The following is a 26571-nucleotide window of genomic DNA, read 5'->3' on the forward strand; positions in this document are numbered from 1 at the left end:
CTCACCTGAGAACACAGTGCACGGCTCAAAGGTTCTGCCCTGATGTTCAAAGCTCTCCGTGAGATTGGCTCTACCAATCAAAGCAGCCATTGCTCGCTCCCAAGAACATGATCTCTTGTCCCAGCTGTGATTCACTGGAGAGAGAAAAATGCAATTGCCTCCAGACAGGAAAGCAATGGAAGGGCATGATACAAAACTGTGGAAACAGCCAGACATAAAGTCTGCAAAAAGCCTTTTCCAAGAAGAAATGGATGGTCAGGACAGCAACAGTGCAGAACTGTCTTCTTTAGTTCAGCTTGCTCACTATTTCTTACATAATCTGCTGGTTCATACTGGGACCCAACCTTCTAAGACGTCCCAAAAGAATACATTAGAAAGCAGGTTTGCTTACATAAGAGCAAAAGAGGAGTTATAAGGTTCTGTTTTATCATGGGGACAAAGGAAAATAAATGTATGATAAAAATGCAACTGCGTAATGCGTGTGTTGTGTGCCTTCAAGTCACTTCCGACTTATGGCGACCCAAAGGCAAACCTATCATACAGTTTTCTTGACAAGTTTCTTCAGATGAGGTTTGCCATTGCCTTCCCCGAGGCTCAGAGCATGTGGCTACCATGGTCCTAAACATGCCACAACCAACATGTTAAAACAAAGAATGAAACACACTGAACTCTGTGTTGTTGTAGTATTTAGAGAGCAGCTTGTAATTTTAAAAAAATGAAAGCGGATTCAGTCATATAGCCACAAATCCCTTAGCCTAAATTAGCAAAAACACATTGCAATGCAATTTATGTAACAAAATTGGAGAAAGTGCCAGTTTTTTTAAACAAGAAGAGCCTTCCAAGGTCCCTACAGTGCAGGAAAATGAATCTGCCTTGCTTAATGTTCTAAAGTTGTTAACTAGTCAATTTTTTTATGCCCATGTGTTTGCCATACATACTGCTGCAACAACACTGAGACATAAACTGTTTCCACTTTTTTAATAGCAGGGTTTTTAAATGCACAGACCATTTTCTGCCTAACAACAGTAAATATCTTAACAATAATTTAAAATACATTTTCACATCAATTTGTGCTGCAAAGGACTACAGTGCAATTACCGTGTAGTTGTTGACAAGAGCACCACACACAGTACAAAAAATGTAGTACCAAAAAGCATCAAGGCTTTTAATCATGTCGTACAAAGACACCAGTGACTTTATTTGTACACAGAGAGAATTCATAAAAGGTGGAAGCACATTGTTCGCTGGTGTTTGCTTCAAGTTTATTTCAGTTTCCTACCAACCAAAGTTCAGCACAATACTACACAGACACTTACAACTGCAAGCTTTTAGCATAGATTGGTTAAAAAGGAAACTGAGCCCTAAGGTCACAGGGCAAAAAACTATATATCAAAGATGTCATTTTTTAAAAATTCCCTCCCCGTCATTTATGGCTCAACTATAGTATATGAATTACTTATAAAAGCAATCCAAAAATCATCATTTAATTTTTGAAACACACATCCAAAGAATAGATAAATTCTAAGCAGGCTCACACAGCTTCTGCTCTACCAAGCCAAGCACTGACCACGAGCCAAGTATTTGAGGGGAAAGAAAGGAAGGAAACCCCCTTGCAACTGGCACCTTTCCACTTTCCAGTAATGATACCAATACCTGCTCCATGTCACAGTCCAAGGCAGGCATCAAAAACAAGAATTTGGCAATCCCCTAGCCTGAAGCTACACAGGGCTGAAGGGCTTTGTTCAGCTAGGAAGGGTGACACAAACTGTGTGAGTCTGGCCTACAGCTAGTTAGCTAGCATTGGCTCACAGTTTGGAAAAATAGCTCTACCTCTCAGAATCCCATAGTAAATATAGTTACTGGCCATCCTGGCTGGCAGATTCTGGGAGGTGTTTAAAAAATTAACGTTTTGCAAGTTCTGTCACAGACCCTTGAAACAGAATAAAAAAGCACAAAGGAAAACCTGTCTAGAATGCAATTTTTGTTTGAATAATTTAAAAAGCTCTATTTTGGACAAGGATCTTTGTTCAATTCTGTTGAAAAATCCCTGCCTGATTAAGAAATGGCACTGTGTGGAAAAAAATATGTACTCAAAAGATCAACCCATATGAACTATGGTTCCAATACATTTTGTTGCCCCATTTAAAAAACCCCAGAAAAGACATGTGTAGCTCATATTTACAGGAAATTTAGTATCCAAGTGGTTCAAGTGAGTATATGTAGAAAAATTTGAAAACCTACTATGAAAGGTTTGTGAAAAAATACCTAAAGATACCTTGTCACTCCAGCTGAGTGCAAAAATTATTACAAATGTGTGCCTTCAAGACAATTCAGTAGCAGTGTATCAAGAATTAAGAAGCTGTCTGGAAAGATTAAGATGGTTTCTTAAATCTGATAGCATGTATTAATTATTGTTCCTCTCAGTCACTGAATATGACGTTTTCACAACAATGTTCATATAAGGAATTGAGGATGTAACTCTGCTGTTAAAGAATAACACATCAGAGTACAGTTCAGTCGGCATGAAGCAGGATTTGTGATCACAAAATGCACATGCTTAAATCTCCCTCACTGAATTAAAAAAATATACCCATCTCTGGCTGGATCATCTCTCAAATAAGTTACAATCAATGAAAACCATCAAGCCACTTCTGCTGCCAGATGATATTTTGTGAAGGGTTTTGTTTAAAACATTTGATGTTTTGTTTTCTTAGACAGAAAACATATTTAACAACAATAAAAAATTATCATACAAGTAAAATCACAATATAATCTCTTATTTTATCATTTACATTAGAAAAAGAATTCTAACATGATGCATCTTGTCCAAATATGAATTCTAGTTTACAAAAAAGCACACATTAGAGGCTACATGTAGCCACATGGCAGTAGTAGTGGTACACGGAAACAGCACAAAAAGTTCACGGACAGTGTAGCTTGCAAGAGCTTCACTGGAACTCTGCATAGGAAACGTTTACCACGTCCTGAGGTCAAAAGCTATTATAGTTAGACTTTTGCCACACAAATTTCCTTAACTGTCATTTCACATCATTAAGAAAAGGAAATATTAAATATTTATGGGCATAGACAAACAAGTTGGTTTTGCCACCTTCATTTAGCCCCCCCTGTCAATGGTCTCATTCAGATTTCTTTGCATGCTTCTTCTTTGCACTCTCGCCTGTTTCTCCACCACTAGTATGGCCGCCGGCTGAGGAAGTGCCGTTGTAAGGTACTTTGGCCTCGCCTCTCGCTCTCGCAGATGGCGGCTGCCAACCAAAGAGGAGGTGACCCAATATTTTCTCAAGCGGAGCAAATGGTGAAGCTGAACGTTCTATCAACGTCATGGATATCTATAAGAAAGGCACATGGAGAGGATCAAGTCTGCAACTAGTACTGGGATCCTTTCACATTACTTTAAGGACTATGGCAATATCCTATAGAATCCTGGGATTTGTAGTATAGGGAGGGGGCTTTCAAATTCTCAGCTAGATAGCTACTCCAGTACCTCAGCAAACTACAAATCCCAGGATTCCATAGGATGCAGCCATGGCAGTTAAAGTGGAATTATAATGCCATAATTGTGCAAAGCGAAAAGGATCCCAGAACCAAATTAGGTAATCTCTTTCTGTCAATAATGGTTCTGTGTGCAACTGTTAAGTCAATTATGGTGACCCATATTTTAAAAATAAATGTATTTACACTGTTTTCCTGATAATTCAAAACTTTGTGCAACAGATGAAATTACACTGTGACAAACAATAACATAATATAAATCTTTCGTAGACTTAAACTTAATTCCTTGATGCATGTAATAAACATGCATCTGAGAAAGTAGGCTCAAGTCTACAAAAGCTCTGGTACAACTTCTTTCTTTCAGTTTGTGTCAACGGTGCTACAAGAACCCTTTGCATACTGATCTTCCAGACTAACACGGCTGTGTCTTTGAATAATATAAAATAAGAGCTATTCTTGGCTAAACAGCCATAAAGGGAAAAGAGCAGTTTAGCTAAAAAGGACGGCTGGACAAATGGATTTTTTTTTATCTGACATCTGGTCAAAGTGACCATGCAATTGGTACAAATGGCTGGCACCAAGCTATTTTCCAAAAAAGGGATTACAAATGAAATACTGCATCTATAGGGAGAGTCAAGAATAATGTGTTTCTAACTATTGTGGATTTCCTATCTTTGCCACTAGAATCATAGTTAGGCTGACAAACAGCCTGACATACTTTGCCATTATGTGGAAACTGGAGTCATCATCAACATATTGGCCCAGCGATAGCTGCTGTCAAAGTTGGCAATGGATGGGAATATATAGCAACTCGCAATACACAGGAATACACTAGGCATAACTGAAGTTATCAATAGATAAAAGGTTCATGAGGAAATACAAAATATAACTTTGAGCTGTGAATTATGAAGCCCTCCAGATATTGCTAGGCTGCAGTTCCCAGCCTTCCTTAACACTGGCTATGTGAGCTAGGGATAATGAGACTTCTAGTCCAACATGTGAAGGGTATCATGATTTCCACCCTTATACACCTATTTACAGTACTTATGAGAAGTTATAACTATACCATGACTTCTCAAGAGCAATCAACTCCAAAAGTCTTACCTTTGTGCCCACCAAGAAGATTGTGTAGAGGAACATAAGGTTGTGCTTTTCTACTGGCAGGTAAAGAGTTTGTTGCATTGTGAAGAGTACTGCACCCACCAAGCTTACTTTTACAGGACTAGGGAAAGAAACATAAAACACAAAAGGTGAGCTGTTATTTTCTCACAGCCTCTCAGCTAAAGTTCCTAAGTCTCTACAGCTGCTATCAACATGGTTATTTGGGAAGCATTATCATCAGGACCAGAGAGCAATTCAGGTTCACAAATTGGACTGCACACTTTTAATCAGTAAATCTGTCAGCTGAAGTCAAGAAGTGGTGAGAAAGTAGATCTGGATTTACTGGTAGATCTGTGGGTGATTTCGCAACAAAGCACCAAGGAATTCTGATAGCCAACCATTTAACAATAATAGCAACCAAATGGCTCCCACCTCCTACCACAATACTGCTGATATGAAGAATGCTCGCAATAAACCGAGAGTGTATTTTTGTGTGGAAGAACTGTGAGCTCCATTCAGTTCTCTCACACAAAACAAATTTCCAAACTCAAATTCTCTTAATTCTAAGATTATAATTCCATAATCTCTTGTGCCAGGCTCTGACTAATTAAAAAAAAAGATGGCTTTGTTGGATTTATTTTGTTTTAAAGTTAGGAACAGCAACTGTTGGGGGTTAGAGGACTACACTGGCCACCCAGGAGACTCTGGATGGCTGCATCTCCCTGCAGATAGATAGATAGATAGATAGATAGATAGATAGATAGATAGATAGATAATTTTTGGCTCCCAAATATGCTCTAGAAGGTATGGGGGGCATATCTGAGACCTTTGCAGCCCCCTGAACTGTTTTAGTCCAAAGGAATGTCTTTTTACAACATAATGTAACAGGGAAATGACTTCCGTATCACTTCTTGTTTTTCAAAAAGCCTCCCTTTTGAACTAAAAAGGCCAGTGTGTGTGTGAGGGGGCAAAACTATAGTAGAATTCTCTCATGTTATCCCTTATAGCCACCTTGCAAGGTAGGTTTATTATACCAGTACTGCAAAAAGGTATGTTGAGCCAATAATGACTTCCTTAAGATCAGCCAGTTATGTTCCTGGTTGGAAATTAAATCTGGAGACCTCTCAGAACAACTGCTACACTGTACTAACACAAGCTATTGCTTTAGCTTTATTAACTCCATAGCAGAATATGGCTGAAAGAAAACTGTGTTGTATTGCTTTCTTTATCCGTCACTCAGGTTACAGGTGGTGCTAACGCACTCATATCTATCACTCCCATCTACTTGTTTTTCCAAATATTTAAAACATGGAAGATTATCTTCTATACATTTCCTTAACAGTTCCTATACCTTTATCTGCAAAAATGGCTTGCGCCTCAGTTTCACATGCTCCCCACTGACCCCATGCACTCTGATTTCTGGACTTACTCAACCAAGCATAGCTTGCCAATCACATAGAATCATTCTCTGGTCTCCCAAAAACAAAGCAGTAAATGTGGACTATATGGCATACAAGGAAGGCAGAAAAGAGCACAAGTTTATGCACATCACAAACCAGCACTCAGCAAGCACAGCCCCCTGAAACAGTCTGTCTCATCTCCATGCACAGAGAATAATCTTGAGAATGCGCGAGAGCCACATTTTTGAAAAGTTCAAAAATTAAAATTCTTGGCCAACATTTTGCTCTACTTTTCATCAAACCATAGTTAATAGTAGAGCTACTTGAAGGTGCAGTCCCAGGATTGGTGCCAGTCCCAGAGCTATTTTCCAGTCCCTCCAAGTTTGCAGGAAAGAAAGAAACAACTGTACCCAACTGTCAAAAATATAGGGCCAGTCTATGGCAGTCCCCCAAATGAGACAGCATGAAAAGCACAGGGTTACAACTCAAGCAGACAACTTTCAGCAGGTCCAGGCATCAGTTCTTCACCTCCAGGAGCAGCTGGGGTTGCACCACCCCTTCCTGCTGAAATTGGAAGTGACATAACGGTTACTTCTAACCCCCCAAAACAAAAAAAAGGGAATACCTCATTTTTCAAGGTTTCAGAGGTTGCAAAACTGAGAACAAAGTGTAATCCATAAATTCTCCATCACTTATATAGTTATTTCTGAACCAGCATGAAACTGCACTACTGCAGTGCTAGATCACTATCCATCCACATCAGACAGAGATAACTATTCACTGGCATAAGACCATTGGCCCTTGAGGTGCTCTGGACTATCATAATCCCTTAACATTGGCTATCTCGGTTGGAGCTTCTTGAACTGAAGTTCAAAACATCTGGAGGAACAACGGTTACCTACTTCTAAAATAACCCTGTTTTGAATCCTACTTCATTCTCAACACAATGATATGAGGAGAAGATGAACTCCTTATACACATACCCCCTTTCATCAGCTTTAATTTGTTGGTTTTTAACATTTAAAACTGGTCCTCCTTGCCCAGCATATATTTTTAAGAGAAACTAAAAGGCATCTGTAGTGAATTAAACTGACAGAAATTATATTTTTCATCACAGCCGAGAAATTAGGTCACACTCCCTGCCCCATTGCCATTAGCACACACAAAAATACAGTGCAAAAAATACTGTGGATACCACAGTAGAAGCTGGGAGGGGGTCAGGAGGAATCAAAGAGACGGGAATACACTTTTGGCAACAGCTCTGCTTGCATTTCTGTGTTTCTCTCCTGTCATTCTTTATTACCTAGGATAGTAGCATGGAGGCAGGGTGCCTAAGTGCTTTGGCACCCCTGCTGCTTTTATCACACCAGAAGTCACAACCCTGTTTTCAAAATAATCGTTTCCACAAAAAAGCCTGTCAGGAAGTCACAGCGGAAGGGCAAGGGGACTTGAAAATGCCCACCGTGAGCTTATTTCCCCTTTACAGGGACAGGGCTGCAGCCTGCCAGCCAGCTACAGCTCTTACGTCCTATGGCACAAGTTAAATTGGGAGTGATTTAACGTTCCCAATTTAGCTTCTTCGAGCCTGAGCTGAAAAGCTGTAACTCAAGCAATATTCCACCTGGGCCAGCCAGCGGGTAACGCTCTTACAGCATGCTAAAGCAGCTTCCTTCGTAGCAGGTTCTTGCATCCTCACAAAATCTGAACTATTATTCCAACTTAATTTTAGCTATTGTTTTGAAGTTGACCTAAGTCACAAACTAGCGAAGCATCCATCGCCATGACAGGCAGGGTGCTTATGATTGAGGATGCCCACGCAGGGCTAAAATACTGCAAGAACCCTTACTAAAAATTCAGTCAGTTCAGCCGTGTCTATCCAGTAACTAGACTAGAAGAAGTGCAGGCAAAGTTTCACAATTCTGCCCCAGGTAGAGTGTTTTACTTTATTTTCATCCGTAGTAGCAAATGATAGCCATTCTTTAGTCCAGTTCCCTCATTATGTACATGTGTTATGTCAACACGCCAAGAGGGTAATGTGCTATTCTCACCCCCTCAAGTCCTAGTCCCATCACTCTCCTCACAGGGAGGAATGAGTCTCAATAGGAGAGCTTCCCCTATTTGTTATCACTCTTCATGTGACTGGAGATCTTATCATGTTTGTTTTTGGCTTCCAATCACATAGAGAGTACCCAAACGCAACAGACCTATCTGAATACAACCTAATCCTGTCTAGAATAGGCTAAATACCCTTTCCTAGATCAAGACCATTCACCATCATAGTCAGCTCTTCCATCATGACCAGACTGAGTTTCTTTTATTACTCCACATCCAGCTCACTGCCATTTTCCAATACCCATTCATGGATTCAAATGATCCAATAGGATTGGAAGAAGAGGAGATGTCATCAGCACACTCGTGACACCTCACCTCAGACCCCCAAGCAATGTCTCCCAGCATCTTAAGTCAAGTCAGTGGTGGTGAAGGGGCTGCTCTTCCAAAGCTGTCAGATTCTAACTCCCATCAGAATGGTTGGTGTTGCAAAACAACAACATTCAGAAAGCATGTTGAACAAGATGGAACTCCACAGCAGCTTCCTTAGTAAATCCCATAGGAGTGGAGGAGTAATTCCCTCACATCCACATCAGCTCCTTCCATATCCCCCTAAAGCTGATAGCAACCACCATCTTCAACAGAAGAAGCACTTGTCTTCACTCAGCTAATACTTATTTGTTACAGGAAAAGGGTAGAGGGGGTGAATCAAAATTCAAGCCAGGTTGCTCACACAGTTTCCAATCTTATATAAGGTGCAGTTCAAAGGTGGGCTGTTACCACACTTAATTCTAGGACAGCCTTAGTGATACATTTCCACTCAGCTGGGAGGGGGAAGAATTTAGAGGGAGAAAATAGTGATAGAGGGAGCACCTCTATCACTATTTTCTCCTTCTAAATTCTTTTTGACTGGGCTGCTGATTGTAGTTCCACCCTTCAAAAGGCCACCAAGGTTTGTTTGGTTTTTTCATTCTTCATTGTTATTTTGGTAGAAGAAAAGTGGAAATCCCTCTGTCACTTTATCTTATTATGGTAAGCCCCCACTCAACCACTCTCACTCAAAAAGTCACAGAATGAAGCTACACAAAGAGAAAATACAACAAAAACACTCCACTTTCATGGGGGACAAAGGATATTCAGAATGCACTAGTCAATTTCTGCACAGAAAAGTGGACACCCCACAAGTCCCAGAATGCTTTGCAGAGAGCAAGAGTTCCATATCAGAAGCTTAGTGATTCCTTAGCCGACAGGTTGACATGAAAAGTGTCTCCTCAAATAGGACGTTTGAAACACATTTTAATAGCATTCCTTTTAAAGAGCCAAGTCACTGAACAGCACATATCTTTCAATACAGAGAAGAAGGAACATTCCCAGAACTGCGACAATTGTTCTGTGCTTTTCACTGACTTACTAGGACATCTTCAGCAGTTCATTAGTTTCAGGCTTCCACACACCTCTCACCAACTGTTCAAAGTTGGATATTAGGCCGCCACCAGCTCCTATAATTCAAAAAAAATATATATTATTACATGCCTAAATTGGTTCAAAGGGTCTTAGACACTCAATTCTGCCTCTAGTTAGGACAACCTCAAAACTGTCACATTACTTTTAACCGGAGTAAGATAAGGCCCTCAAGTTATAGACATGAATGTGATGACCTACTTTATACAGTTATTGAAATTGGATACTCAGTTTGAGACTCTTTAGAACGTATCTTATTCGTAGAGGGCAAGCCCTAATATTTCTCAAAAATAATTCAACCAGAATAATCTTAAATTCTGTCAAAGCTGGGAAAGAGAAAAGAAATGGGGGCAGTATCCTACGTCATTTGGCTCTCTGGAATTTAGAATTGAGAATTGTCTCACATAGCAAAAAATGAGTAGGCTTCAAAAAGAAGAACTCCTATATTTAGTTACTGTATTTTCTGGCGTATAAGACTACTTTTTAACCTAGGAAAATCTTCTCAAAAGTCAGGGGTCATCTTATAGGGTGGGGGCTGAAACTTCCAAGCCGGATTGGAGAATCCGCAGCTGCCGCATATGGTGGGGGAAGCTCAAAAACGGCTGCGGCCACATCCCTGCCGTATACAGCGACTGTATGAAAGCAGCAAGGGCAGCACTGTACAAGTACGGTAGAAGAAAATCCACTCACCAGGATTCATGGAAAGAAGTGAAGTGCCTCACCGGGAAGGTGTAAGTGAAGGGTGGAGCAAGTTGCAGGTGTCCGAGACACCCGGGGTATGGGAAAAAAGCCGTGTTTGTGCTACCGGTCTGATAGTTTTGGAGACAGGGAGGGCTGGGCAGGCAGGGAGAACTGACCAATCCAAGCAGGCTTTGTATACAACAAGTTTTCCTGCTAAGTACCTGCATGTCATAAGCATTCAAATTAAAATTACCATATTGAAATCAAATCTGATGGGGTTTTTTAAAGTTTTATTTGGTGCGCGTTGGAAGAGGGGTAGTCTTATATGGCAATTATATCCCAAACTCTATATTTTAACTGGAAAAGTTGGGGTCATCTTATATGTCCGGTCATCTTATACGCCAGAAAATATGGGTATTTTATTTCTATTCCATCTCTCTCAATTCCACCCACAAAATGGGAGTCAAGGTAGCTAACAATAAAATGAATGAAACAAGGTTGTAAGCATTAAAATTGCAACAATTTTTAAAACAACTGAGACCAAATTAATAAATAGAAGACAATACTCAACAAGATAAGAACCCCTTTTACTACAAAACTGGTAAAATCCTGCCTGAATAAAAAGGCATTTTCCAACTAGTGGAAAGGCATCATGGCCTAGGCCAGCATAGTCTCCCTTCATAGGGAGTTTCAGAAGTTGAAAGTGCCACCAAGGAAGCCCTTTCTTATGTCCCAGCAGACACTGCACTCAAGGTGGCAGGACTGTTTGAACTTTGAAGAGCTTCCTTTGCAAATTCTGAGTCAAGGCAGGGTTGTATGAGAAAATATAGTCCTTCAAATAGACTGGATTCAAGGTACACAGGGCTTTATACAGTGGGCTCTTAGTATCTGCTGGGATTTGGTTCCAGGATCCCCATGGATACCAAAATTTTCAGATGGTCAAGTCCCAATAAATGCAGTGGCCTAGTGAAATTGTGTTCCTTATATAAAATGGCAAAATCAAGCTTTGCTTTTTGGAATTTATATTTTTAAAAAATATTTTTACACTGTAGATGCTTGGATCTGTGGATAAGGAATCTGAGGATACAGAGATCGACTGTATATTATAACCTACTCTGAATTGTCCCCAGACAGAATCAAATAATAAGCTATTTTCATAAGATCATCACATGCTCCCTGTAGTCAGCAGGAATTTGAACTAGGTGACATTTCCAAACTCTTTTCAAAGAGTGTGTTACAGCTGTCCAAATTAGATGTATCTAAGACATTTGTAAATTGTCACCAGATCAGACATCTCCAGGAACAGACACCACTGATATACTAGTTTCAGCTGCGCACACACATTCTGACCAGTCAAAATCTGAGCATGCAGATTCGGGGTTGAATCGAGGAGTATACCCAAACTGTAGACCTGTATCTTTAAGGGGAATGTGTCCCCATCCAACACAGGCCAATTTCTCCTTCCTTGATACAGGAAGGACTAGTGAAAAGTACCTATGAGTCTCGTCCCAAACTAGAGTCAGAAGATATTGAAAGCTATCGAACTTCTAGCAAAACCAACAGGGTCATATCTACCACCACCACCCGCATCCAGTTCCCAGTCCAGATTGGTATCAAGGTAACCAAAGACATCTTTAGCCAATAAGCTGGCTGAAATGGAACCAGATAACCTATCTTATACAGTAATCTCTGTGGTGCTGCTACCTGCTCCAGCACCCTGACCTAGAATGATTTAATGAAGACTGGCTGGAAATAATTCAGTGTAGTGCAGGTCAGGGAAGATATTTTTCAGCAACAATTTCAATGGGCCTAATAGGCAATTGCCATTGTCTCTTAGGCTCATTGGAACCCTGCCTCACTGCATCTCCAACCCATGTGAGCAGTCCCTCCAGCCACTATTATGAGCCTGAAAAGGCATGAGCATGGTGAAATCTCTCCAAGGATTCTGTCCTTGGCCCTCACCGTATATCTTATTAGCTTGAGAAGCAATACAAAATTATTAGAACTAATTGCCTACAAAATAATAACATATATACAGTGCCTATGTGGTATTGGTTAGCAACTTTGGTTGAAATCTGGCTCCTACGTGAACTGAATTCCTCTCACCCCCAGTGGTCTCCACAGGTAAGAAATAGATAGGACTAACCAGAAAGACACTATGTGATGGATCTCAGCCTGGCACACCACTCTGCACCCACTGTTTTCCTTCAATAAAACCACTTTCTGAATAGAGGTCAACTAAAGAAAAGTACATTTGCATACAATAAGTACAACTTTTGTCCCATTTTCTAAAATGATTCTCATCATAGAGCCTTGCACAGTCACTCCATTTTACATCTTCATGGTGTTATGTTGTGCTTATCAAGGCATAATAATGCAATTTAAATCCATTTCAATCCCAGATTGTAATACATCAAAATGTAGAAAGGTCAAAGGTTTCTGCAAGGCACTGTATCTCAATAACAAGGCCTTATCCCTGGACACACAAAATTAACAGGAATGGAAGCCTATACCATATGAACTGGTTTCCAACACCATTTCCACCCAATGGAGTGGTCCTGAAGCCAGACTGAAATGGATTTAGATAACCCATCTCACACAGGAATTTCTGAGATGCTGCTAGATAACTATGGCAGGCAGAAATTGTTAGCAGACAGGATGCTTCCCTTCCCTTCCTTCAGGCTAGAACTTGCTTAGCATGGGTAAGGCAGGGAGTCTAAGAATTCTGTGGTTGAGGCTCTTCATTCTTTACATGAAAGCATCACCAATAGGATATTGGCTTACTGGACATACCAGCAACTTTCCCTGAAAGTTCTGAAACATTTTTGTGGGGAGCAGAGTAAAACTCCCAGAATCCCCCCTCCTGCAGGGCCACTTCCTTGATAATGGGGAATTCTGGGAGTCATCGTACAACTTCTGAAGGTCCTCATGATTCCTATCCCAGCTGTAAAATACTGAGATTTTTTGCAACAATTTTTTTTAAAGCAATACTAGGGAAAGGCTGTGGAACAGATATAGGCAAGGAAAATGAGTTACTTGAACAGGAACATGAAAAGGACCTTGCCATTGTTACACCTGGAACAGGTAGAAGGGACTTGTCAAACTGACAAGACTTGCAAGATCATGACAAAGAAGGTGGCTTTGCCATGGATCAACACATATAGCCAGATTTCACCCAACCACATCATTAGCTAAAACAGCACCCTTCGTCCAAAGGCTATAGAAATAACACTGCAGGACTGAGGCTGACCTCTTCCTTGCCCTACAACAGAAACCAATGGGATGTACGTATGATTGAACATTGGTATGACTGGACTTCATGGCTCTGAGGATCAACCAAGAAGGAAAAAAGAGTTAACATGCTGGATTTATATCTGCTTTTCCTTGAGAATGACTGAGGTACTACTCTCTAATTATTAGTTCTTATAAAAAGAAAGGAAGTTTCACACATTACCTCTGGCCCAGCCAATAGCTATCATGACCATCCAGGCATTACTGTAATGGCTATGTGCGTGCAAAACCCCGCCTGTTATTTTCCACGTTCTGGTCACTTCCTTCATCCCTGCAACCATCAGTCGTATGGGCGGAAAAGAGACCCAGCGGTAGGCTAGATCGTGTGGACAGTAAAATATAAGATACCTTTAAAAAAAGGGAGGAAAGAAGTTTCAGCCTTAGCTACCTCAAGATATTTGTCATGAAAGCATGCTAATAAAATGAAACAAATTCAGATTTTTTCTTAAACATAGATTTTAAGTAACTACAATAGTATTGGAGCTACCAACTGGTTATATTATAACTATGCTTGATACATATATATATACACATGGGAAGGAGAATCAATTAGAATTTTAATTGATTGTCAATAAATTTGCAGCTGGGAGCTCAGGGTGGCAGTGGATTAACACACTCTTAATTAATAAATATTACTGTTATCTTTTACTCTGCTGTAATATTCTTTCTTGATCTTTTATGATAGCTTTGTTTTATTAATTGTTGTGATTCTGTACAGTATTGATGTGACAAAAGCCTCCCTGTTAGAGCTTGGTCCCAACAAAAACAGTCTGTAAAGAAAAAATATTGAACTAAATAGTAATAGTAGTAATAGTAAATGAAAGTTGCCTTTCTGAAAATAATACCAAGAGGGCAAAAATTTCTCGTAAGCATGAAAATCTGAAAGAAAATGTCACTGGAGTGCAGAATTTTTCTTTGTGCGGGGGCAACGTGCTTATTTCATTCTGTTGCCAAAGCTACTTGCTGAAATCCAAGTACAGTAATTCAGTTCCTGACTAGGCCTTCCATGTATATAGTGAAAGAAGTCAAAAATACACTCTCTCAGCCACACTTTCTAATTCTCCTGGATGTGCCATTCAAAAGCAAAGGGAGTCCCTGCTGCAGAAAGCTGACTCAGTCTCAACTGGGTGGGAATGGGCCAGAAATTGCCTCTGACTTATAGCTACATCTACATCTACACCACCACCACCCACCAGTCTTCACTTGCAGAGAAACTCTTTGTTCTCCAATCTGTCTCATAGCAAAACATGGATGTAAATCTAGTCTGTTCTTGTTAACTACCCTCGAGTCAGCCCCGACTGATGGTGTCCCTGTGGATAAGACATCTCCCTCTGTTCTCCAGTGCTCTGTTTAGATCATGCAGAGTTCCAGCCCATTACATCCCTAATTGAGTCTATCCATCTGGTGTGTGGTTATCCTCTCTTTCTGTTGCCTTCTACTTTCTTAGCACCATCATCTTTTCTAGTGAGCCATGCCTTTTCATGATATGGCCAAAGTATGACAACCTCAGTTTTGGCATCTTTGCTTCCAGGATTGATCTGGTCAAGAACCCATTTGTTTGTCTAATATATCAGCTAAAATACAGAGAACAGAGATGCCATTTCACTCTCATTGTCCCTAGGAATAAATTTTAGCAACTTTCTCCCACCTCTTCCTATGGTAGCGTCAAAGGGTTAGGCCAATCATAGATGCTGCCTCTCAGGTTGTTCATGTGTCACTGGAAGCTTAACAGGACACATGCTTCCCTCAGTCATTAGAGATGTGTTGGTTTTACTATGAAGTTACTATGTTTAACTTTATCTTTCCCCTTTTACAAAGAATGCATTATTTTTTTTTAAAAAGAGGAGGCGAGGAAAGATAAATCAAGACTTCAATTTAGTTTATCCTAAATTTAGTATCTCCTAAATTTAGGAGATAATAATACATCTCTTAGCAGCTGCGTTGGGGTGAATTCCTCTGTGAAAATCACCATGTGCTCAGAAATTGTTAGTGCATTGTTTAAGGCAAAGTAATGTAACGTAAACATATAATACTTAATTACAAAGGGAATATTTCTAACACTACCATTTACAACACAAAGCATCAAGTGGAGGCCCAGTTGCCAAACCTGTCCTCCTAAGGATCTTAAACTGCCAATCCAGAAGGAAGGGGCTATTTGGAAGAGACTAATGGTAGTCTGATTAAGGACAGTGGTTCCCATCCTTGGTTCCTCAGATGTTGCTGAACTTCAAGTCTTGGGAGCTCCCAGCACCATGGCAACTGGGATTCTGGGAGCTGTAGTCCAATAATACCTGGGGACCCAACTTAGGAAACTACTGACTTATAGAAAAGGACGCAATACTGTGGTCCAACATTCTCCACCCTTTCCTCAACGCAGCCTGTAGTTGTTGGCCAGAGACTGGCAATAAAACATGAGACTGTTCAACTAAGTTTTTGAGGTCTACCTCCCATTTTCACCTGTCCTCAGCAAGAGAGCTTTTCAAAATATCACCCCCGAGCAGCAATATTTATTCATTATATGCACCTTCCTTTCATATAAAGGTGTAACAATGCCAATATTTCATCTTTTTGTCTGATGGAAAACAGAACAGTTCATTAAGTCTTCAGCATTAGACATTTATCAGGTTACCTTTTTGCAGAATGTCTAATAATATTTCCAGTACATACCAGTAGATGTCACTAACTGACAAGCATTAAAGAATTAATATATTGGCTTATTCCCTAGAAGGAAAAGTTTCTTTTCAAATCATATGTACTAATGAGGCAGGGCTTGGATATGCTGGCAAGAGTTGCTGTCCCTCCAACATTTGGAGGGCCACACAGTTCCCACCCTTGCTTTACACACCTAATCCAGCAGAAGTTTAAAATTATGAATCACCAAGTACGGAAACGTGTGGTCTTTTCCAAAAACTTAAGTGCTCTCTTTAAAAAACTGCTTGTGATGTGAACTAGCACACTGAATGACACTATGGCCTGCCACTCCTACATAACAATTAACCCATCCCAGTGATACTGTACTTTCACATGCAAATTGTCATCTTCAATTGACTGGATACCAGTGCTAATGGGGTGGCTATGTGGCCATGTTTACACAAGACAGGCCTCTATTTGAAGGGATCTTGTAGCACCTTTGAGACTGTGTGAAAGAAATTGTAGCATATGCTTTTGTAGATTTAGGACTATGAAATCTGATGCTACAACTTCTTTCGCACAGTTAGTCTCAAAGGTGCTATAAAATACCTTTGCATACTGATATTCTAGACTAACACAGCTCTGTCTCTGTCTCAGCAGCATCCTGCACCATGGGTGCACACGCCATTCATTTAATTGTAGTGCAGCTTCAGCATAAACTGAAAACTGTATAAACGAAGCCCATGTACAGCGCAGCCTGACTATATATATTTATTAGCTAGACTAGTGAGCTAAAACTTCCATAATCTCCAACTATGCCCACACTGGCTGAGACTAATGGGAATTAGAGTCCAATGAAATATGGAGGCATAGGTTCATCATCCCAATCTCATTATGTATGATAATTCAAATTATACATGAATCAGGTTTTTAAAATCCAACATACACTGATCAGATAACTAAAACATCTATTTTAAATTCTTAAGAAACATTTTTCATTCTCATTGTAAAAAAAATTCAATTTCATATCTTACATGTATTATCCTTGTGTTTCTTAATAGGAAACAAGACAGTGAATTTATATTTTTTTATTCTTATGGTAATTTTGCTGAGTAACAAGGGTGGGATACAGACCGCTCAAAAAGGGTGCTCTCCCACCGCCCTGGTTTGTTCCGCGAGGGAGCCACAGTGAACAAACCGCACGGCTCCGTCGCGGAACAAAAAGAACCCGCAAAAAGCGGGTTCTTCTTGCAGCGCCTTTGTGACACCGCAATGAGCCAATGGCGCACTTGCAGCATCACAAAGGCACTGGGATGTGCGGACGCTAGGTGTCCGTCATGTCAAAATGGTGGCGCCTGTCTGTACAGGGCGCCACCATTTTTACGCCCCCATCACATGCTAGGGGTGAGGCCAATATGGACAGTGCATCCTCAGCCAACCACTAGCATGTGGGGTGCTGCAAAGGCCCGTCTAAATCGGGCCAAGATTATTTATTTTGACTACTTGCAACAAGACACCATGCAACTCTCTGAGTAGTAGCCCTCATGCAACTCTCTGAGTACAGCCGTGACTATGTAATGGTACTCAGCTAGTAACCCACTGCAACTTCTTTCCATGTCAAGCAATGAGTTGCAACAAATGCTGTAGTTTTGAATTCTGTGCATTCTGACGCAAACATGAGAGTAGAAGCAACAGGATGGAATTCTAAATTGTTCCTCTATTTATGTAAAAGGGTGGGCCATTTCTGCAGCTCCTTTCCACCTACAGATCTCCATACTATATTTCACACTATTTGCAAGAAACCTCTAACCCACAGGAACTGACTGGACAGGGGCACAAGGGACTGTGAGAGGAAGGGAAAGTCAGGAAAGCCTATTTGTGTGAGCACTAACTGTTCACAGAAGCCAGGAAGACCAAAGCCACAGTTAACCAGATCTAGAGGCTCTGTTTTTGAGACAATGAGTACAATGATCTAAACTGAAGCTTATTAATTCATCGTGAAATACCAAAGAGATGATATTATTAATGCTTGAATGGAGAAGCTACTGTAATGAAAACAGAACATCCCTGAACAATAACATCAGATTCTCCCTATCCTGCACCCTAAGGATTTAGTAAAGCATGGCAAATGTGAGTTACAGACAGTGAGAGGTTAATTCCATAACTCACATCACAAAGACTCCCAACAAAGAGCTGAACTTCACAAGTTCAAGCCTCATTCAAAATTGTTTGTTAATGAGCTTCACTAATTAGTGGGATGTCCTGGAAAGGAACAACGTGCACTTTTAGGATGGAATAAAAAGACTCTTTTGTGCCAGTACCAAAATACAACTAAGTCTTATTAGCTGGGTCTCTCAGCCTGTGGAAAACTGACATAGAGGGCATACAAACCTATTTCACTTGCTTGTCTGAGAAAATATTTTCATGCTTCTCCTTAAGCTAACATTTTAAACCAACACAGACAGGATAACCTTTACAATAAAGCAATCAGATTACATTCTAAAAACTGATGCAGTCAACCTGATCTGAACTATGCCTACTGTGTGGCTCAACAGATTTCAGCCATGGTTTGCTCTCATGGAAGTGTGCATAGTTCTGCAGCACTCAATATAAACCCAAAAACAGGAATTGGTGTGATATTTTTCCTTCCAGCACCGCAATTTCCTTTTACTTCCACCTTTACTTAAACAATAATAGAAACATTGATTTGTCAGTCTACCTGCATCAAAACTTTATATATGTGTTGATATATCATTTAAACTTAGGGGCTCTACAGACTGCCCCCCCTTCCTAGCTGGATCCAGCCTTTCTAAGGTGGAAAAAGGAGCTGCAAAAAGCAGTTCCTTTTTGTGCCCTCGAAAGGGTGCCATAGCCACAGCAGCACAGCTATATGGTGCTCCTTTGGAGCTGTGTTGTATGGATGCAGCGTCGGAGGAGCATCATGAAGCTGCACAGACGGCATCATGGCACCCTGGGGGTGGGGTCAAGGTGTGCGTCATCTGGCCGGTCTGTACAGGGCCCTAGTGCCTTAAATGATGAGTTGGGACTACCAATAATATTCAGGTCACACATTTTATTAAGTACTTACAATGAACTTATTCAAAAACAATGGATAACAGGCACTTTACCCAAAGAGATTTTTTTGTTCTCTTGGACACCAAAACGTTTCATCCAGAGTACTGATCCATGTGTATATTGTTGCCAATTTCATCTACTCAAATGGATACAGTTAACAAACAATGATGCTTCAAACCAGGTAACAGCCCTAAAATTCACCCTTTTAATTAAGCATGAGGATATTTTTTCCCTAGAGATGTTTTGGCTTACAACTTCCATCAGTCCCACTCAGCAGACCAAAAGGTGTGGTATTGTGGCAGTCATCGTACAAAACACATGGAACACCAAATTTCCACTAAAATTTTAATTCATGTGCTTGAGATATTCCATATATCTGAGGGCAGATTTAGTCTTAGACAATGTATTTTAGAAAGTGCTTACCAGATTGATGAGGCTAGAAGGACACTTGTGGTATTGGCAAGAAATGCAACTGGAGGTTCTGCTAGCATCAGTGAAGATAAAATGGATCCACCAAAGCAGCAAAGCATAGCGCTAAACCAACATGCAATTGGGCTGCGATATGCTACTTCCACTGCTCCTGCAAACAGTAAAAAATAAGAACAACTGTTTATAAGGAATTCTGCTATCAAACCTTTCATCTTTAATCTCCATAGAAATGAGAAAAACCTGATGACAGCCACAGTTAATTTATTCTGGCTTCAAGAGAAAAAACTTGGCAGGCATTATTGTACTGGAAAGTATCATAGAAAATAAGTAAAAATGTCACCATGCCCAGAACCTCAAGACAGCTCTTTAGATGGGATCAAAGATCCCTTCAAGAAAAGTAGCAAGATAAATTTTCCACACTCTACTGAACTTTAACATTCTCTGTGCAAGTAGGTGGTATCTAACTCAAAGCGCATCTTATACTGAATCAGCACGCCTGATGACTACTAAATTCTAACACAGCTCATTGTTTATTTATGTGTGGAATGTCTTTTTAGTATCTAGATAACTATGAAAGATATTGAGAGTCAGAATCATAACTGGATTCCAGAATCACAACTGGATGTCAGGAGACAGAGGAAGTGAGGAAGGCAAAAAAGACCTTAGGAGCTGCTCTCCCAGGACTCAACGTGACACACACTCACTCAGAGGGCTTTCGACCAGTTGCCCTCCTCCCCTGGCAAAATAATTCCAGGAAGGAGTGGGAAGTAGTTAAGTATAGCACCAGGATTCATGTTTCAGATGGACTCTCCCCTCGCCTTCTCTCTCCGGGACCATCGACCTACAACTACCATGTGGGTAGGATCCCACATGACTGTTCTCCTGTTCTTAAATGTCACATTCCAGACTACAAAGGTTTTAATAAGATAATTTGAGTAAAGCACTCTCACATCCTTGTTTTTATGCCCATCAAACCTATCCTACAATAACTATCATACAAAAATGAAATGCATAGATATAGGATGGGGGACACCTGGCTGAATGAAACTACATGTGAAAGGGATCTGAGAGTCCATGCAGACCACAAGTTGAACATGAGTCAACAGTGCAATGTGGCAAGTAACAAGGCCAATGCGATTTTAGGCTGCATCAATAAAAGTATAGTCTCTAGATCAAGGGAAGTAATAGTGCCACTCTATTCTGCTCTGGTTAGGCCTCACCTGGAATATTGTGTCCAGTTCTGGATACCACAGTTTAAAAAGGATGTGGAAAAACTGGTGCGTATCCAAAAGAGGGTGACTAAAATGGTGAAGGGCCTGGAAACCATGCCCTATGAGGAATGACTTAGGGAGCTGGAGATGTTTAGCCAGGAGAAGAGAAAGTTAAGAGGTGATATGATAGCCTTGTTTAAACATTTGAAGGGATGTCATATTGAGGAGGGAGCAAGCTTGTTTTCTGCTGCTAATAGAGACTAGGACCCAGAACAATGGATGCAAAGTGCAGGAAAAGAGATTCCACTTCAACATTAGGAGGAACTTCCTGACAGTAAGGGCTGTTCGACAGTGGAACACACTCCTTCCTCAGAGAGTGGTGGAATCTCCCTCCTTGGAGGTCTTTAAGCAGAGGCTGGATGGCCATCTGTCAGGGATGCTTTGATTTGGATTTCCTGCATGGCAGGGGGTTGGACTGGATGGCCCTTGTGGTCTCTTCCAACTCTATGATTCTATCCACAACTGCCTTGTGGATACTGCTATAGGAAAACAGCATAGAAATTAAAATAAAATAAATCCACAGCCCTGTTGAATCTTGAATATACAGAATAAACTGATACAGGTTATAACCAACTTGAGCACAGAGTAAATTCAGTGAATGTCAAATAACTTAATTCTGTGTAAGCACGCTTGGAAAAGAGGTGTTAGTGATCACCATGAATTGTTGGGTGTGGAGAGGGGCAATTCAAAATTATATTTTTCCCTGGAACCGATACAAGAGGACACAACTCACTTGACTGTGGATTTCTCCTCTGCATCATCCAACAAATCAACCTCTATTCATTTCATTTAATATTTCCTCTTAACTGGGCTATGTGTTGCCTCCATTTTAGGCTTAGAAATAGCCTCTTGCCAGAGTGATGTAGTGGTTTGAGCTTTGGATTGGACACCAGGACATCATGTTTCAAACTTCTGCTCAGCCATGGAAACCCACTGGGTGACCTTGGGCAACTCACACTTTCTCGGCCTCAGAGGAATGCAATAGAACCCCATCTCAGAATAAATCTTGCCATGAAAACCCTGTGACTTACACTAGCTGTAAGTCAGAAACAACCTGAAGGCATATAAAAATTAGTTGCTTGTAGCAAGAGCCACCAGCCTCAGGAGATCGCACAGAAAAGGTTTTCTTTTTAAAACACAAAGAGGATCTCAAGTGGTAGAAATTCTTAAGTTACCTTTCAGCAAGACTGCTTCAAATTTGTTTTATGTTCAACGAGTACTTATTAGGCAAGATGAAATACTGTACACACTTTAATAACTGTCTCAAATGATAACTCAAAGCCACTGGCAGTATCTGAATATGGAGGGGGAAAACTATTTAAAATTTGGGTCCAAGTGAAAATTACCATTCACAGCACTGAGTGTATGGCCAGAATCACAACCTCAATTACAGCTTTTTCCAATACAGATGGCAACAGCAAAGTTATGTCCCTCCAGACTGTTTGACTGCAACTCCCATCAGCCCAATCTAGCACAGACAATGGTAAGGGATGATGAGAGCTACAGTTCAACAATATCTGGAGGGCCATAAGTTGCACACCACTGCAATAAAGAAATCTATTCTCCTATGTTATATTTTAAAGAACACACATCAGGGATGCAGGTTAGTTCAACTGTTGCCCTTCTAGATGTTGGATTATATATCCCCTATTTTCTATGCAGGATTGATGGAGCTATAGTTCAACAGCATATAGAGGGCACAAGTGTCTCACCTCTGTCTAATAGAAAGCTATGTTTAATGGGAAAACAGCAATTATTTCTAGTAATTTGCTTTTAGTAATTCAGAAGATATTAGAAGTAGCCATCAATGAACTTTCAAGTTCAAGTTCATCTTTATTACAGTCATAGAGCAGCACATATCAATGAACCTTAATTTCCTCTTAACTGTTTTTTACCCATTTCAAGGAGCAAGAAAAATGAAGAAAAACAAGGCCCATTTATATCTTTAGGCATTCATACAACATTAATTCTGTGCAAACACTTTTGTAAGAGCTAAGTTAACCTTTCTATTCTTATCTGCAATAACAAAATATAAATTTTCAAACATTAATATCTGTATTGCATGTCATTTTTGACAGTTTACATTCAGGATTACAGGATCACTGTTCAGTTCACGTAAAGCTCATCAATATTTCTTCTAGCATCAACAGTGCCATTAATTAAGCTTAATTGTGTGTCTGACAAGGTTAACAAGGGAGGTAATTATCTAGATAAAGTATCAGATTTACCAAACGGCAAGTAAGGAGCACAAGAGAAGTGTTAAATCCCGACACCTTGTACTGCAAATATATACTCACATATTTCTCATGATAAATCCACATATTTTGGGAAGGCCAAGAGACAAGCAAACACCCATTTCATAAATTTGATTTGAGTTATAAAGTGAGACAGGAAGATATCTCAATATTCAGGAGAAGGATGCTGTGACTGATCCGACGGATGAAAGGAACAAGGGTTACCAGGTTGATAAAAAAAAAAAAATGTCTATCCTAGCAAGCAATTTTTTAAAAAAAAATTGGTTTTTTTAGATTTTTTTCATCTTGTGAGACACCTTGGGTCCCTTTTGGGGAGAAAGGTGGCATAAAAATGAAATAAATAAACAAACAAACAGCAACAAGGAAATAACCCACTGGCTTGCATTCTACTCGCCCCTTCATTTTGATTTTACCCCTCTAATTTTTCCTTCTGCTCTCTCTTTTCCCCTTTCTTGGGAATCTTCTTGCTTGTTTCACTTTATAAGTCTTAGGGAAGGGCTTTGGAAACACTGTCTTTATTTAATAGATGCAAACTACTTAGGGAAACAGTCAGCCCTCTTTATTCACAGATTCTTTACCCACGGATTCAACCATCCACAGCTTGAAAATATTCAAAAAAATACAAATTAAAAAAACAAACAAACACCAGACCTTGATTTTGCCATTTTATAGAAGAGACACCATTTTACTCTGCCATTGTATTAATGGAACTTGAGCATCCACAGATTTTTATATCCGTAGGGGATCCTGGAACCAAACCCCAGCAGATACCAAGGGCCCACTGTATTTGTTCCAAGAGTGGTATGAAATTTCAATCATTCTAACAAATTACCTTTCTCTCCTTCAGTAAAAAATATTGGGGAAGGATGGGTCAGATTCAAGGATATTCTTTTGCAGTTCTCACTCCTGAATACACGTGGAATCATACAGGGGTGTGGAACAGAGACATGATGACAAGGGATTGGAGAGTGAGGACAGACTGACATTTTGGGGTAGTGGAAAACAATTTGTGCCCTTTCAAGTGTTTTTGCATTTTAGCTCTCATCAGTTCTAATGTGTGTGATGAGAGCTCCCAGATGATTGGATTTTGTCAAACTTCAGGAGAGCCACAAGTTTGTTAAACATAGTGTTGGCGGGGAAGATGATAGAGGTTTACAATAGGCAAAGAAAATGGAGACAGTCATGCTTTTACACTTTCTCTTTAAAACTACTATTGGTTAGGGTCACTCAACGTCAGTACCTTCAGGACAGACACAAAAGAAACTAACACTTAACACAACATTTTGTTAACTGATCACATCCACTGACACAAAACCGTTGGCTCTAGATACTGATTTCAATATTAATATGGTGTCTAAGAAATATTAAACAAATTCTGAGATTCTACACTTTTAGCTACAAGGAAAAGAAAGGAAAGTGCCAGTTTCAATTGCCATATTCATCTTAGTACCAGGTGCTAGAGGGGAAATAGAGGACCTAGTTGTGATGAATTATGGGAATGAGGGGGGAAGTTACATCGCAAAAGTAATCTAATAAATGAAGGGGGTATTCTATTGGTGTAATAACTAAAGCTATCTAGCTCTTTTCCCAAGTTCTTTTTATGGGACGTTCCCAAGCTGATGGTTAACTATTCCTGGGATAGACACTAAATGCAACCATATTACTACACTGGCATTAAATCTCAGTATAAGGATCCTGTGTCCTTTGTTTGATACCATCTCATATGGCAGAAGATACCAAAAGATATATTAGGACTATCATTCAAAAACCAGAGTGCTCAGGGAACTTAAGAACAGATGAAGAGCCATGATGGATTGCACCAAAGATCTAGCACAGCATTTTATCACAGAAACCAAATAGCTGTCCATGGGAAACTGAGAAGTGGTGACACATACCCCAATGTGTGTTCCCCAACAAATGACATATTGAGACAAGATAAAGATGTGTTTAAGGTGAACGCCAAGATCTAGAGCAGGGGTGGGAATCATGTGGACCTCCATATGTTTAGGTATTCCAACGCCCAGCATTTCTCACCATTGGCTATTCTGGTTGGTCTGCTGGGACTTTCAGTCCAACTTTGGGGATGCTGCACAATTCACGCTCTTGCAAGTCAACACCAGTTTCCACCAATCCTTCTATTTCCAGTGTGTTCATGATTTGAGCACCATTGCTCGTTGAGTCAAAATAGTATCATTCCCAAAAACAAGAGAGAGCTGACAGCAGGCTCAAAGGGATCCCAAGATTTGTAGGAGTATTAAAAAAGGTATGGGGGGGAATCCCATAAGGACAAGGAATACACAAAAACAACCTTGAAAGAACCAAGTACTCTCAATGGTGACAGAACACTGACTGACCACAGGACAGGATTTTGTGGAGTGGGGGAAAGAACAGAGCATTTGGAAACTTGGGCAACAGTTTTCCACTCTGTAGCACTTTGTTTCAGGTCTCACCTGTAACAAAAATGTATTGTTATATTGAAATATGTGGTGCTCTTAACACTTTGTGGGCTGTTTATATAAAAGCATCTCGTTATTATTCCCATTTTAGAAGGTGGAAACATGACACTAAGGATAGTGTATTCTAACAGTTGTTTCTAGTATTATATTTGCTACAGCTATACATCCTTAAACACTCATGTACATATTTCACAACTCCGCCTAGGCTACACCTTCCCAATATACCTACATAGGTAAGTCAGTTGCAGCATAAGACAGGTATTGATTCAAACATGGAATTGGTTTAACTTGCTTCACTCTCCCTCTCTTTCACTTTTTCCCCAAATACTTCCCAGCATGAGTCTTCATATGTTAAACATCTCATCCCATGTTTAGAGATCTTGGGACTTACATTGCAATACAACATCTTGGGAACCACTGTTTGAGCAGATCAAGACATGACTACACGTTGCAGGTCCTGGACCATGGGTATGACTTTGGCAACAGCAGGTGAACTAAGGATCAGTTTTCTGGGGGCACATCAACTGCCCCAAAGTTTTTAAAAATACAAATGAGAAGTGCCTCAAAGACTACTTGTAGTGTTGAAAATAAATATTAAAATATTTTTATATATTATTTTCATATTTTTTATATTAAACAGTGTAGGAGGGGAGGATTGAAGCATAGTTAAAAGATGGACTGCCACTACTGGAGGTCTCTAGGAAAGACAATTCACACATCTTTGGAGTGCAGGCCAAAAAACGTGCACCCAAGAAAGTCTAGAGACATCAAGATCACCCTTGGAGGATGCATGTGATCCCAAGGGTCCGTTATGTCCTCACCTGATCTATACCATTTCAACAGATCACTAGGAACAGAGTCATTAGATAAATTTGGTTTTTTTAAATACACCACAAAGAGTTAAAACAGAGAAACACCATTTTATTTGCATTGACTACTACCAATGACCTCTGCACAT

The 26571-nt window shown here is 40.1% G+C and overlaps 1 protein-coding gene across 1 annotated transcript in view; it reads right to left on the reverse strand.

Moving 5' to 3' along the window:
* Positions 1-963: 963 nt before the first annotated feature.
* The window catches only part of TMEM38B (transmembrane protein 38B), a 34192-nt gene continuing 8584 nt past the window's right edge, over positions 964-26571 (reverse strand). Inside the window, exons 2-6 of the mRNA XM_089488630.1 lie at positions 19626-19782; positions 13660-13844; positions 9475-9562; positions 4618-4735; positions 964-3350 (exon numbers count right to left, since the gene is read on the reverse strand). Coding sequence (XP_089344756.1) covers positions 3138-3350; positions 4618-4735; positions 9475-9562; positions 13660-13844; positions 19626-19782 — 761 coding nt within the window. The 3' untranslated portion in view covers positions 964-3137. The remainder of the gene's footprint in view (positions 3351-4617; positions 4736-9474; positions 9563-13659; positions 13845-19625; positions 19783-26571) is intronic.

Source organism: Sceloporus occidentalis, unplaced genomic scaffold, assembly GCF_023333645.1.
Source record: "Sceloporus occidentalis isolate IW3139 unplaced genomic scaffold, rSceOcc1.0.p SCAF_1, whole genome shotgun sequence".
NCBI lineage: Eukaryota > Metazoa > Chordata > Lepidosauria > Squamata > Phrynosomatidae > Sceloporus > Sceloporus occidentalis.